The sequence below is a fragment of the Carcharodon carcharias genome, chromosome 6 (assembly GCF_017639515.1).
Source record: "Carcharodon carcharias isolate sCarCar2 chromosome 6, sCarCar2.pri, whole genome shotgun sequence".
Classification (NCBI taxonomy): Eukaryota; Metazoa; Chordata; class Chondrichthyes; order Lamniformes; family Lamnidae; genus Carcharodon; species Carcharodon carcharias.
The window spans coordinates 95,427,936-95,441,844 of NC_054472.1; the positions used below are offsets into that span (position 1 = coordinate 95,427,936).

At 42.7% G+C, this 13,909-nt stretch overlaps 1 protein-coding gene across 5 annotated transcripts in view; it reads left to right on the plus strand.

Moving 5' to 3' along the window:
• The window catches only part of ca8 (carbonic anhydrase VIII), an 84,859-nt gene that overhangs the window by 35,168 nt on the left and 35,782 nt on the right, over positions 1-13,909 (plus strand). For all 5 annotated transcript variants that reach the window (XR_005943264.1, XM_041189068.1, XM_041189072.1 and 2 more), the window contains exons 6-8: positions 1,439-1,501; positions 9,647-9,695; positions 9,813-9,925. Coding sequence is in view for 4 of the 5 variants with exons in the window: in XM_041189068.1 (XP_041045002.1) it covers positions 1,439-1,501; positions 9,647-9,695; positions 9,813-9,925 (225 nt within the window). In the remaining variant the exon portion in view is untranslated. The remainder of the gene's footprint in view (positions 1-1,438; positions 1,502-9,646; positions 9,696-9,812; positions 9,926-13,909) is intronic.

A 13,909-nucleotide genomic window follows, 5' to 3' on the forward strand; every position in this document is an offset into this window, starting at 1 on the left:
ACTTATGCTTGCTAGTATATTCATATGCAGGGCCCTGTCCTCTGCAAACAAAAAGGATATGTCCAGCATTGCGCCTTTTCAATTAAAGAAAAACATGGGGCAAGATTTTACATCCTGCGGGTGGGCACGTGCCTGACCCAGTCAGGCGTTAAAATAGTGCGCGATGACTTCGGGCGAGTGTCCCGACGTCATTGTTCACGTGCTATTTCGATATTTGGCGGGTGTGCGCAAGAGTCGGCTGTGTGCCTGCCAACAATTAAGAGACCCTATTAAAGTCTTTAATTAATGAAAAACTGTTTTTCGCTGTCCAGCCAACCTTATGGTAGGTGGGTGGGCGAATCGACCAGGCGGCCTTTGGATTTTTTAGGAAACCTCATCCATGGGCGTTATGAGGTTTTCACAATTAAGTAAAAATGTTGCAACATAGTTTTTATTCTGCTAATCTTCCTATGACTGAGTCCTATGAGGGGACATTATTTTCACATTTTTAAAATCTTAATTTTTGCTTTTAATATTCTTCAGTTTTCTGAGGCAGCTAGCTCCCTGCCTTCAGGGAGCTTTCAGTGTGTGGTCCCCTGCGCATGCATAAACTTTTGTGCCAGCACTCCTGCCGCCCCCACCCCAGCAGCGCTGAACTTGTCAGCATGCCTTTTACGCTGGCTGACCGTCAATTGGCCAGCCAGTGTGACATTGCAGCCAGGGGCCAATAGTGGGCGGCAGATGGTTTCCTGGCCGCTCCCGGTCCTGCCTGCCCAACAACCCGAAAATCCTGCCCATGAGGGACAACCGATCCCTGGTGCATTCCCCATGGCAAAACCTTGACCAATCAGAGGTTTTTTCTAATTTAAACAAAAGCTTGGGGGTAAATGTTTCATGGCAACAGTTTGACCAGAGTCCGCTTGCCAACTAAATAGCACCCTTTTCTCATGCAACATAAATCGTTGTTCCCTTTGAAATTTCCATCTGTCTTGAGTGCAAGACGAAAACCTTCAACAGCATGTCTTTTTTTTTCAGCAAGTGTTGTACTACCAAACATCTAAAAATGCATCTTTATTATAAAAGAAGTTTAAAACACATGAATCATTCATGTTGTGATTCTACTGAAACTGGCCCTCCATACTTATCAGTCTCAAAATATGTAAATGTTTTACATTTTAAAGAGGAGCTCTGTGTCAATTTCAAAAAGTGTATTTCAATTTTGTTCAGTGACCTCGTGTTCCGCTGTGTTGACATACGACTTACTGTAGAAAGCACAAGCTCCAGAAAAGATTTGAGGCCATTATGTGTAACATGTCAAATATTATGAACCAAACCAATATTTAAGTATAAGGCTACCTATTTGTTGCTGTGTGACTGATTTAAGTTTCTAATAACTTATTTTCATAATTGGATGACACAATGGCAATGTTAAATAAATACTTATTTTTGTCTCTCTCAGATAGGAAAGGAGCACTTGGGCCTAAAGGCTGTCACTGAAATCCTTCAGGAAATCCAGTACAAGGTAAGCCATGAATCATTTTTCCTGTAGAATAAGCAAAAATACTTGCTTGTCATATAGAAACTCAACGTCTTTATTATGTAAATAAGACATAATAAGATAACACAAACTGGCTTTATATATGTTTGTATTCATAGATAGAGAAGAGGAAAGCAGCATTTGGTGGTGTAAAAATAAAATAAAAAGAGATTGATACGCTAGTTTTTCAGGTAAATCCAGCATCACGGAAATCACATTAGAGGGCTTGCCACACTTGCAGCATAGTCTTAACACCAACCCTCCCATGTGACAAGGAGGGGAGTTTCTTATCTTAATTGTTCACATTGCTTAAGTGAATGTCTAGTAAGCTCTCTTGTTCATCCATGCTAATGTACATAATAGTAAGCTCTCTTTTTCAGTTATCTGCTTCCCCACAGATCAGCAGAATCTGTTGTAAGAATTCATAATTTCAACGTCAGCAGTAGCTCAGCTGCTAGAACTTCGCCTCTGAGTCACAGGTTCTGAGTTCAAGACCCACTCTAGGACTTGGGTACAAAAATCAATGCTGACACCCCAGCACAACACTGAGGGAGTGCAGCATTGTTGGAAATGCCATCTTTCAGTTAAGATATAAAGCTGAGGCCCCATTTGCTCTCCTCAGGTGGATGTACAAGATCCCATGGCACTATTTTGAATAAGGGCTGGGGAATATCTGTGGAACTCCAGCCAATATGTACCCCACAATCAACAACTAAAAAAAACCTCTCGGATTATCTAGTCATTATCACTTTGCTGTTGTAGAGCTTGTGATGTGCAAATTAGCTGCTGCGTTTCTGATATTACAACACTGAATATGCTTCAAGAGTATTTCATTGGAGCCTTGGGACATCTAGTGGTTATGAAAAATGCTTGTACAAATGCAAGTCTCTCTTTAACATATATTTATGAAACACCTTCCATAACTCAGGATATCCCAAGTGGATCGCAGCCAATGAAGTAGTTTTGAGGGGCAGTTATTGTTGTAATAGAGGAAATGTAGCAGCCAATTTGACACAGCAGAGTATAGCAAACAGCAATTTGACCAGACAATCCATTTTTCTATTTCAATGTTGCTTGAGGGATAAATGTTAGCCAGGATGCTGAGGAAAATTCCCCTAGTGCCATGGGATTTTTATTAACAAGCTGTAGAAGGTAGCAATGGTCTTCTGGAAGGCATCCTCTAAGTATGTCTTTAAATAAACTAGGTGTAGAAAGTTGCCATAAAAGTGTTGTTGCATGGGAAGTGAGCATTAACCTGATTGTGCTACTGATTAATGGTCAGCTGGACACAGACGTGGAAACTCTTTTGGTTCAGAATTACCTTGGCATTATGTATAAGAACATGGATGGCCATGTGCAATTACAGCAGGAGTTACTGGACAGCAGGGATTCCTATCAACCAGAAGAATTACAATGCCTGTCATTCCACTGCTGCTTTCCAGGGTGAAAATGATTAAGGTGTTTACCAGGAAAACAAAACACCATTGGATGGATCTGTATGCATGATGTAGATATTCCCTGAGTTAATTTAGAAGGAGGTGTAGAAGTTGAGGACTCTTGTGACCTGGTAAAGCAATATTTTTTTTATTCATTCATGGGGCGTGGGCATCACTGGCTAGGCCAGCATTTATTGCCTTGTTCAGAGGGCATTTAAGAGTCAACCATATTGCTGTGGGTCTGGAGTCACATGTAGGCCAGATCAAGTGAGGACAGCAGATTTCCTTTCCTAAAGGACATTAGTGAACCAGTTGGGTTTTTACAACAATTGATTTGGTTTCATGGTCATCATCAGATTTATAATTCCAGATTTAAAAAAAAAAATGAATTTAAATTTCACCATCTGCTATGGTAGGATTCAAACCCATGTCCCCACAGAATTAACCTGGGTCTCTAGAATACTAGATCAGTGACAATACCACTATGCCGCCAGCATTGGCAGGTTATCTTGTTCTGTCACTTTCTCCCTGATGAATCTTAGACTGAGAAACCAATTTTTTTTTTCTGACCTGGGACTTTAAACAGTTTAATGACTAAGAATAGGGGACAGTTTGTCCCTGATGTATTTCTTTTGTTTATCCTCTTTTTTCCTCCTGCAAAACATTGTGATATCAGAGCACTGATAGTTCAATTCATTTTCACAATTTTGATTGCACCAATCACAATTCCAGCAGTTCAGCTTTGAGGCACCACTTAACTACGAATAAATGACATGACGACAATGTACGAGGCCCTCTTATCCATTCAGCCTGTCCCACACAACTACAATGCTTTGTGCATCACAAATACACTTCTCATCCAAAAGCTATGTACTCTCCTGGGCGAGGCAAGTAAACCAATAAATACTGGGCCAATTAGGGAAAATCCCTCCAGAAACAGGTCTAGAAAAGCTGGAGAATTTAATATTGATTTTATATGAAAGAATAAGGTGTGTAATGTTAAAAGGCCAATTGGCAAAAAATACGCTTTGCAAGCCCAGTGGGAAGCTGGCAGAATTTAAAATTCGCACTATTTTGCATTCTTTGCTTATTTGAACTGCATTGAAGAGAATAAGTCTGCTGGTTAAAACACTGGGCTCAATTGAACATTTAATCATAGAAAATGTCACAACAAAGCTTTTGCCTTGATCTCTGCAAATGTACACTTGCCAGCAGTGCCTCTGGGTAGCAATTAGCTTAATTTTCCATCCTCTTTCTCTGGCTCTGTGATCTTTGTTATGAGAAAAATAAAGGTGAGTGACAGTGAATTATAACAAGTAACATTCCTAAATAGAAAATCATATGAGACACAAATTGGGTGCACACATATGCATTCCAGAATCAATTGACATCGTCCGAAAAGGAAAACAGAGGAGGTGAAAATTGATTGGAAGAAAACTTACTGGTTATCAGAATTAGGTATAAGTGAAAGTTGAATGGTGAAAATGATGTATTTCAATGAGCAGAATTTAATAAAGATTCCGGGAACGGAAAACATAGGAAGTAGGATGGGTTAATTGTGCCGGAGCCAAACTGAAAATTATGTTGGTGTTCAGAATGAAAAATTAAATCATAGGCGTGGCAGGCCTCATGCTGTCCTGTGCTGGATTGCTACTTGTACTACATTTGAAATTCCATGAATATTCATTATATTAAGACTTTTCGAAATTAAGTTCTACCTTCACGATTAAGTCAACAGCGCATGGGAACCCCATGGCATCTGGTTCACGTTCATTTAAAGGTGGCGTGCACCAGTTGGCTTTGTGCTGTTGTGTCTGAAGTGAGCAGTTGTCTTTGATCCCTGCGGCACAAAGGAGAGAAGCATGAGAATGGCAACTTGCATGGATGGTCGGGACCGGCAAAGGCTAGTCGGGGGAGGATGGGAGCTTTGGGCAGGGTCATAGAGGAAATCAAGAGGGCTTTGACGAGGTCAACAGGTATGTTTGGGGCATGGAGGGGTAAAGAGTGGGAAGGCACCTTGAGTGTAGTCAGGGTTGGGGGCAGCTAGTGAAGATAAACAAAATGAAGGGTCTAAAGGTTGGTGCCAGTCCTGTTCACATTTAGGTCCTGTAGGCCAAACACTTGGTGCTGGTTAACAGAGGGAACTTTCAGAGTTACAGGAGGGATTTCTATTGGGTATGGGGAAAGGTTCAAGCTGAGGTGGGTATATTTGAAAGTCTTGTAGAGCTGTTCACAGGATTGAATGGAAACTGGAAGGATAATGCAGGGATGGTTTCAGATCCAAAGAGGAATCTTGACGGACTGGGAGGGTGGTAGGTTCGGGGGAGAGATGACATGCACATGTCCATGATGACAGGGCCCAGCGTGATAGATGGAGCTTAATGAGTTACAGAGGGAAGATGCACAGTGATGTTGGGAGGGTTAAAGATGATGGAGACAAAATCAAAGGTTACAGGGCAAGGGTGCTGTGTTGCAAATCAAAGGTCACTCGCAAAATGCAACTGCACATGTGCAAAAACTTACTTGTAGCTGCCAGGAGTGCATTTTGAAGTGGGAGGAGGCCAGTGAGGGGTGGGTGGAGTTTTGGGTGTGGACAATTGGAGGAGTGGAAAATCAGCAGCTGTATGGATGAAACCATGGCATTTTTCACACAGTTCACTTGGTGGAATACCTCTGGGTGTCATACATCCAATATTCCTACAACCTCAGGAGCTGGAGCAGAGGATGTGACAAAGGAAGGCTCTCGCCAGTGAACAGCTGCAACTGCAAAGAGGTACCAGAGGGGAAGGATGGTCAGGAGGCAGCCATCCAGGGAAGGCATAGGAGAAGGCAGCCACTGACAAAGCAGCACATCTTCAGAACCTGGACAAACAATCTCCAGATCTCGGAGAGGCAATGCTAGACACGCCTGAGGCTCTCCTGGGAAACGGTCACTGAAATTTGGCAGATATTGCAGCAATGCCTGCAGCTATATGGATTTGGTGGCAGCCCCATGCCTGTGGCCCTCTAAGTGACTGCAGTGCTCAAACTTTTCGCCATTGGCTGCTTCCAGGGCTCCATGAATGACACATTTGGCATTTCACATGCTGCCACACACAGGTGCATCAAAGAGGTGACCAATGCCCTCTTCTGTCATGCCAATGAGTTTATCAAGTTCACCACAGATGATTATGGTCAGGCAGCTAGAGGAATAGGCTTTATTGCTATCACTCGTTTCCCTAGAGTGCAAGGAGTAATTGACTGCACTTAGGTTGCGATTAGAGTTCCCTGGAAACAGCCAGTGGCATATTTGAACCTCAAGGGATTCCACTCTCTAAATGTCCAACTGGTTTGCGACCACAGGTGAAGAATCATGCAGGTCTGTGTGCATTTCCCACGGAGCTCTCATGACTCATCTTGTGGAACTTGCACCTTCCTCAGCTTTTTGAGGCCCCTTCCCAGATTGACAGCTGGAGCATGGGTCCCCTTTGGACCTAGTTGATGAAACCAGTGAGGCATCCGTGCAGCACAGTGGAAGAGCGCCACAATGCAATCCATGCCTCCACCAGAGCCAGCATTGAACAGACCAGTGGCATGTAAAAATGTGCTTCTGCTGCCTTGACAGGTCTGGAGGGGATCTGCAGTACGCACCACTGTTTTTCATGGATCATTGTGGTATGTTGTGCACAGCACAAATTGGCCATGCAATGCAGAGGACCTTTACATCAGACTAACAGGGAGGAGCAACACTTATACTCACATGAGGATAAATGGGATGAGTGTGAGGAAGATGACATGTGCATGGGCCTCTAATGGATGCTGGGGCTGTGGAGAGATGTGGCAGGGATACTAGGGCAATTGCATATACATGAGATTCAACCAAGATTGAGGGATCACCATGACCACTATTCCATCAGTAGGACAGCTTGGTACGCTTGGAATGCCTACCAACCCCTACCAGCCTCCTTTCCTCCTCCCCCAAAGCTACCTTTGACCCTGCGTCCTCTACCACTTAGAATAGCAAGGGAAGTGGATATCTGTCTCATACACTCATTATAAAAGACTGTTGCCCAGGACAATTGATGTGCCAGTGGACATATGTCAAGAAGCCTATCATGACAGAGATCTTAGAACCTGCTCCATCATTACAGGTCCTTGTCTTCACATAATGTAGAATATAATCTCACACAATCTTCTTGACACTGCATATATTGGAATATCTGCAAGCCAGCATGTTCCTCTGTCCCACAGTCTGCCAACCAGAGGATGGATTTCAACCCCTCAAATATTACTTGTATGTAAGTCGACCCCCTACTTTTTGGCTAAAAATTTGTTCTCAAACTCAATATTTACACAAGTATGTACAGATTGTGCAATGTTTACATGTGACAAAATTAATTTCGTGAAAAAATAAATGTGTGCCACCAGTGAGCACTGGTAAATTCTTAGGGTACTTTTTTTTCATCTTTTTGTGAACTTGGCATCGGCTGAGTTGAAAGCACCCTGCTCATTGTGATGACTTTGGCATGCATCTTTTGGAGTTCCAGGGCCTCGAGGACTCTGCCCCACTTGGTGTGTCCTGCACAGGTGCAGGGGCAGCCTCTTTGGCCATGCCTGCTTGAGGCAATGGGGTCAATGGCAGAGGGGAAGATGAGAGGCCGTTAGAGTGTCCTGAGAGAAAGTGCTGGGGGCAGTTGGGCTGCTCCTCCTCCAGGGTGCACAATGACACCTCCTTGTCTCCCTGAGGATTAGGGACACCTGGAGGGAGGTCCAAGTGTATCATACCCCCTCTCCCCCTCTCACTTAACTACTGCTGAATGAAGCCCATGGCTGATCAAGTGCAGGTCAGAGCCTATGTGGATTTGAATGCTTGACCTGGTTTTCTAAGGCCATTGCCAACCTTTCTATGGAGGAAGCCATGTGCTCATATGCCTGAGAAATGAGAGAACTCATGGCATGCATGAGCTCTCCATAATCTGTGCAAAGCTGTGCATAACCCTTGGCATCTTCGACACATGTTCCTGAAACTCTGCTGCATTTGCACAGGCTTCGTGTGGCCATGACCAGAGGCCTGTCATCAGCGTGGAGCTCAGCAGGGGTTTGTTCCTCAACAGTCCGGAATGTCTGCAACCTCGGTTGTCACAGCCTCCCTCAGCTGCTGGGACATGTCTCTGCTGCGCTCACTAGAATGTGGCCCTGATTCTAAATCTGGCCCATCTGTGACCCAGGTTGGTGTAACTGAGTGAGTTGAGGGTGCGGGGAGGCAGGTGATGATGCATCCTCTGGGTTTATGGTGTCATCAGCCCCAGAGGTGGAGTCTACAGTGGTTGAGAGAACAAAAAGAAACACATTAAGGTTCCACAGAGTATATGATGACTGCGTACTCGTGTGATCCTGAGCACCCATTATGGCTGCAGCAGATTTGATCCACTCTCACTCTGATGCCTTGCTACTCCAGCCTCGCCATTAGCAATGGATCGGCTACCCTGTTCTCCCTCAATCTAGATGGGTTCTTCCACAGCAGGGGTGAGGACCCTTGAGATTGGGAACTTCTCTACCTGTCTTTGCCCTTTCCTCTGTCTATGGGTCTGCTTGTTGTGCAGGAGAAAGTGGAGATTTAGTGGTTTGGCAAATGTCATCTGACCCAGTGTCTGCATGCATCCCATCTCTCATATTGACTCATTGATGTGTTAGCTGGTATCCAATCACTCACTCAAGTCAAACTATCACATGCTTTGGCCTCAAATGCCATGTGGTTCTGAGGCTGGTCACACATTTACCAGCTTAGCCTAGTTGCATACTCTCACAAATACATAACCTAGTACCCACATGAGATTCAATCGTATGCCACCATGACACTTCAGAACAAAGAAGGTAATTGACCCTTTTCTGGCACTGTATCTGTGATCTTTGGTGGATCCCCATGGTTGCTAACCTCCTCTAAGCTGCCTTAGTTGGGCGGGAGGGCCTCTTGTTGACATTGGTTGAGAAGAGCGCCAATAAACATATTCTTGACAGCCTGAATGGGAATCTGCAGGGAGGCATTGCTGACTAGTGGGGCTGGTCTATGTCTTTGCTCCGACTTCTCCAAAGTGACGTGCAGGGGGCTTGAATGTGATGGGTGGGTCCTAAGACAATAAAGATTAATGAAGTGAGGAGTGATGGGGGAAGAAGTTTAAGGGGGTCTAAGAGGGATGAAGTGGTGCACTGAAAATTGGCTAGGATTTTGACAAAAAGGCAGTGGACAGGGAAGTTGGGGCCTTGATGCAGAGCCTCTCTGCTTCTTCAGGCGGCCCTTTAATAGCACACCTGGACCTGCTGAACTCTCACCTGACAGTGGGATCCACCAATGGAAAACTGTCCTCGCCTCACAATCTTTGTGTTTCAAGTGCTTGCTTCCCGTCCTTTCAATTTTTATAGGACTCATGAGCGCTGGCTCTCGACACAAAATGTGCCATCAGGAATGGAGAGCCTCTGATTTAAATTCCGCCCAATGTGTGATTCATTGAGGAAATGCATATGAAATTACTTGGATTAACTTCCAAATACAAATCATGAATCAGGAACTTTGTTAGAATGCCAGTTTAATTGGCTTCAGAATAGGTCACAGTTGTGACATGATATAAGATGATCTATAATTTTCTTCACTTGACTGTACCGTGTAATTATTCTTCATGGATTTAAAGATTTTCTTTTTGCTATTTTTTTTGTTTAGGGAAAATTGAAAACCATACCATGTTTCAATCCTAATACCCTACTTCCTGGTAAGTGTTTTCTCCTTGATAACATTCTTAGTGTCATTTGGGGTAATAAGTGATTCAATAGGATATTTGTAACTTCTTACATCTTTCTAATTTCATCACATTTTGTCTATGTTTTAGATCCACTCCTTAGAGATTACTGGGTATATGAAGGCTCTCTGACCATTCCTCCATGCTGTGAAAATGTGACCTGGATATTATTTCGATACCCTTTAACAATCTCTCAGTTGCAGGTACATAATGAACTTCATAAAGCTTGCCTCTGTACATGAGAAACTTGGAAGTCACTTTTCTTTATTTCTTTTAAGTAAAGGTGACAGCCTTTGAATCCATACTTGCAACAGAATCCTAAGGAAAGGTCAACGATGAAATGATAGTTGGCTTTTATCAATTTTTTTCTAAACAGATCAACAGGTAACCATAGGTGTCAATCAATAAGAGAATAAATGACTACATGTATTTTCCACTTTGGTGTAGCTGTTAAATGCCACCGTTTGAAGTTGTTGTGCAGTGATGTTTGATTAAAAAGAAAAACTATTTAGCCTAAACTTTTTAAACACACAATTAGATATGTGAGCTAAAAACAGCCATATGGCTGTTATGATATTGTCCAATTTTGCCCAGGTTAATTTGGTTAGTAATTCAGTACAGTTTGCTTAACTTTGTAACATGTAAATACACAGTTTACCTGTAAAATTTATCCAGGTTTGAAAGAAAAAACCTGCATTCATATAGTGCCCTTCCCAAACACAGGACATCCCAAATGCTTTGCAACAATGAAATACTTTGGAGCCACTGTTAAAATGTAGGAAACATAGCAGCCAATTCTGAACATGGTAAAGTCACACAAACAGCAATGAGGTAACAAACACATAGGGGCCTGAATGTTCTGATATGGGGAGTGGCAAATGACTCAAGTCATCAATGTGCCCGAGGAGTTTTTGTATGTACACATGCACAGTACTTGCGAGGGATGTTTACATTTCTGATTGCCCATGTTGCTCTGCCTGGACTGCTGCATGATTCCTGTGGGATGCGATGGCCATTTCCATGCAGACTTGGGCTGTGTGCCCTATACTTACTCTTTATTTTCATATATTTACTTTGAGCTTTTCCTTCCTGAGGAGCACAGCTCAGAGTAAATCAGCTGAAGTGTCAAAGCACTCCAGCACTGAGGCAACCCCAAAGCAACTCAGCATCCCCACCAACGTAGCTCAGCAACCCCTCCAACCCAGCTCAACAACACCTCTGACACTGCTCTGCATTCCCTCAACATTGCTCAGCATCCCCTCCTGTGCCCCAACTCCTGACTCACTTTCTGGAATCTCTGGCTTCTGTTCAGCCAATATCGGAAGAGTCAGCAATGTCGGGGTGTGTGTGGGGAGTTGAGGGGTTAACTGTTGGGAGTAAGAGAGACGAGGGTGGCCTGGGATGGGGGGTAAGCATTGTCAGGAGGTGGTGAGGGGGAGTGAGAACATTTTTAGGAGGTGATGTGAGCATTGTCGGGTGGATGAGAGAGGGGGTTCATTGGAAATGGCAGATTTAAAAAAAAATTAATAAAGAACATCGATGGCTTTCAGGAAAGACACAACAGTGAGGAGTTCTGAAATCCGGCAGAAGGAAGAAATTAAATTAACGCCACTATATTTCCTCATTGACCTAGTGTACATCAATAAAATTTCCATGAGAACTATACAAGTTTAAAACAGAGAAGGAGGTATTTGGCCAATTGTATCTATGCCAACTCTTTGCTAGTGCAATCCAAAATAAATTCCCCAAAAATTAATTCCATTTGTTCTCTTCTCTTCTTGTGTCCTTCTTAGCATTACATCATAGTACTTCAGAAGTTGGTAATATTTTAAACTAATGCTTGTGTTCCATTTACTGTTGGTTCAAAGCATCTTTCAACTTAATTGATTTATTTCTAATCCAAAGCATGTAGCCCTCTACCCGCAGCTGGTCTTATTCAAAGAGCTACAATTACAGTACTCCAAATATCTTACCCATGGTGTGACCTCCATTTTAAGCACAATGGTTTAAAACTGCTACTTGGACTAAACAAGAATAAAAGAAACCAGAACTACAAATTCCATATTTTATGTATAGAAAGCCATTTGAGTTTACCTTTAATTTTAATTATTAAAGTTTAAACTAGATTTCATACGTTCTTAGTGAAAACTGAGTCTGATGCATTTGTATGCATGTGATGATACAGTAATACTTTTTTTCCTGCTATGCATCTCACTTCCAGCAACATTGACCTGGCAATAGAATCAGTGGAATGACTAAGAGAAAATTAAGAGATTAAGTCAAGTGTGATATAGATTTTCAATTGTTGAAAGCTTTTTATATTGGTACAATACTATGCCTGACTTCTTTCATTGTGAATTCAGGCATGATAGACATGACCTCAGTGTGCTTGGATTTCTAAATTCAGGTAATTAGCATGTTGTTTGATGTTTGTCAGCAACAGGGCCACCCGTTACTGTGATGTATTCTAAAAGCTGTTCAAAATACCTGCCAGAAGGCTTATAGCTTATAGTGGGGCGGAGGGTTATTTTCTCTTTTTAAAAATAGAGATGGCACTTAACTTTTTAGCTATTTCTTGCCTTGTTGCTTGCTGTCTAGAGAATGTACGTTCCCTAAAACCTTGCCATAAAAAAATTCAAGCATGGTCATCATTGCCTTTTGGTGTTTCGATCCCAAAGTATCTAAAGGAGAATATGCCTGTCACTTTCATTATGAGATGAGATTTGGTTTTGGTTGCAGCTGTAGAGGCTACAGCTTCTGACACTTGTTGTAAGCCAGAGAATATTTTAAAAAAATTGTTCATGGGATGAACTAGTTGCCCTGAGACCACAGTGGTGATGGAGAAGGGTGGACATCAAGTCTAGTAGTGGGGCACCAATCAAGCAACTGCTGTCCTGGAATAAAAGCTAAATACTGTGGATGCTGGAAATCTGAAATAAAAACAGAAAATGCTGGAAAAACTCAAATCTGGCAATATCTGTGGAGAGAGAAACAGTTAATGTTTTGAGTCCGCTCTGAAGAAGTCATGTGGATTTGAAATGTTAACTCTGTTTCCCCCTCCACAGGTGCTGCCAGACCTGTTGAGTTTTCGCAGCATTTTCAGTTTTTATTGCACTGCCCTGGAGTGTTGTTGCAGTTGTACCCATTGAGGCGAGTGGTATGAATTCCATTACAATCTTGGCTTGAATTTAGCAGTGGTCAGGAGGTGAACTACCCTTTGTAGAATATTAAATTGTTTCCAAGCTTTTGAAGCTATCATGTTGATATGGCTGGTTCAGTTTAGCTTCTAGTCAATGTTAACCCCCGAGATGGTGATGGTGGAAAACTAGAGTATAATGGTGCAAAGGAAGGTTGACAATAATAATATAGTGTATTTAACATAGTAAAACATCACAAGGTGCCTAACAAGCGCAATTCATTTTTGACAGTTTAGACACTGAGCCACAAAAGGAGAAATCCGGACAGGTGATCAAAAGCTTTGACAAAAAGATCAGTTTTAAGGAGCATCGTAAAGGAGAGAGAGGGAGAGAAATTTAAAGAAGGAATTCTAGAGCTTAGAGCCAAGGTAGCTGAAAGTATGGCTGCTAATGATGAAGTGATTAAAATCAGGAATGAGGAGAGGTGCAGAGGACTGGAAAGCTTGTTGGGCTGGAGGAGACCACACAGAGAGTTGAGGACAGGGAGGGAATTGAAAACAAGGATGAAGATTTTAAAATTGAGGCATTATCTGACAGAGAACCAGTGAAGGGCAGCAAGTACATGGGGTAATAAGCAGAGAGTTTTGAATAAGCACATGTTTATGTAGGGTGTAAGCTGGGAGGCAGGCTAGGAGAGCATTGGAATGTTCTATATAAATATATATATAAATATAAAAACAAAAAAACTGCGGATGCTGGAAATCCAAAACAAAAACAGAATTACCTGGAAATATTTCAACTCTTTCTTGGACTCGAACTCAAGTTCTGTCGAAGGGTCATGAGGACTCGAAACGTCAACTCTTTTCTTCTCCGCCGATGCTGCCAGACCTGCTGAGTTTTTCCAGGTAATTCTGTTATTGGAATGTTCTAGTCTAGTTTTGGCAAAGGAGGAGCTGAGGTGGAGGTTGAGCTGGTGTTGAGTGATGTTATGGAAGGGGAAGTAGGCAGATTTGTGGCCTGAAGGCGGCAGGAATGGTGGACTGCCTCGGT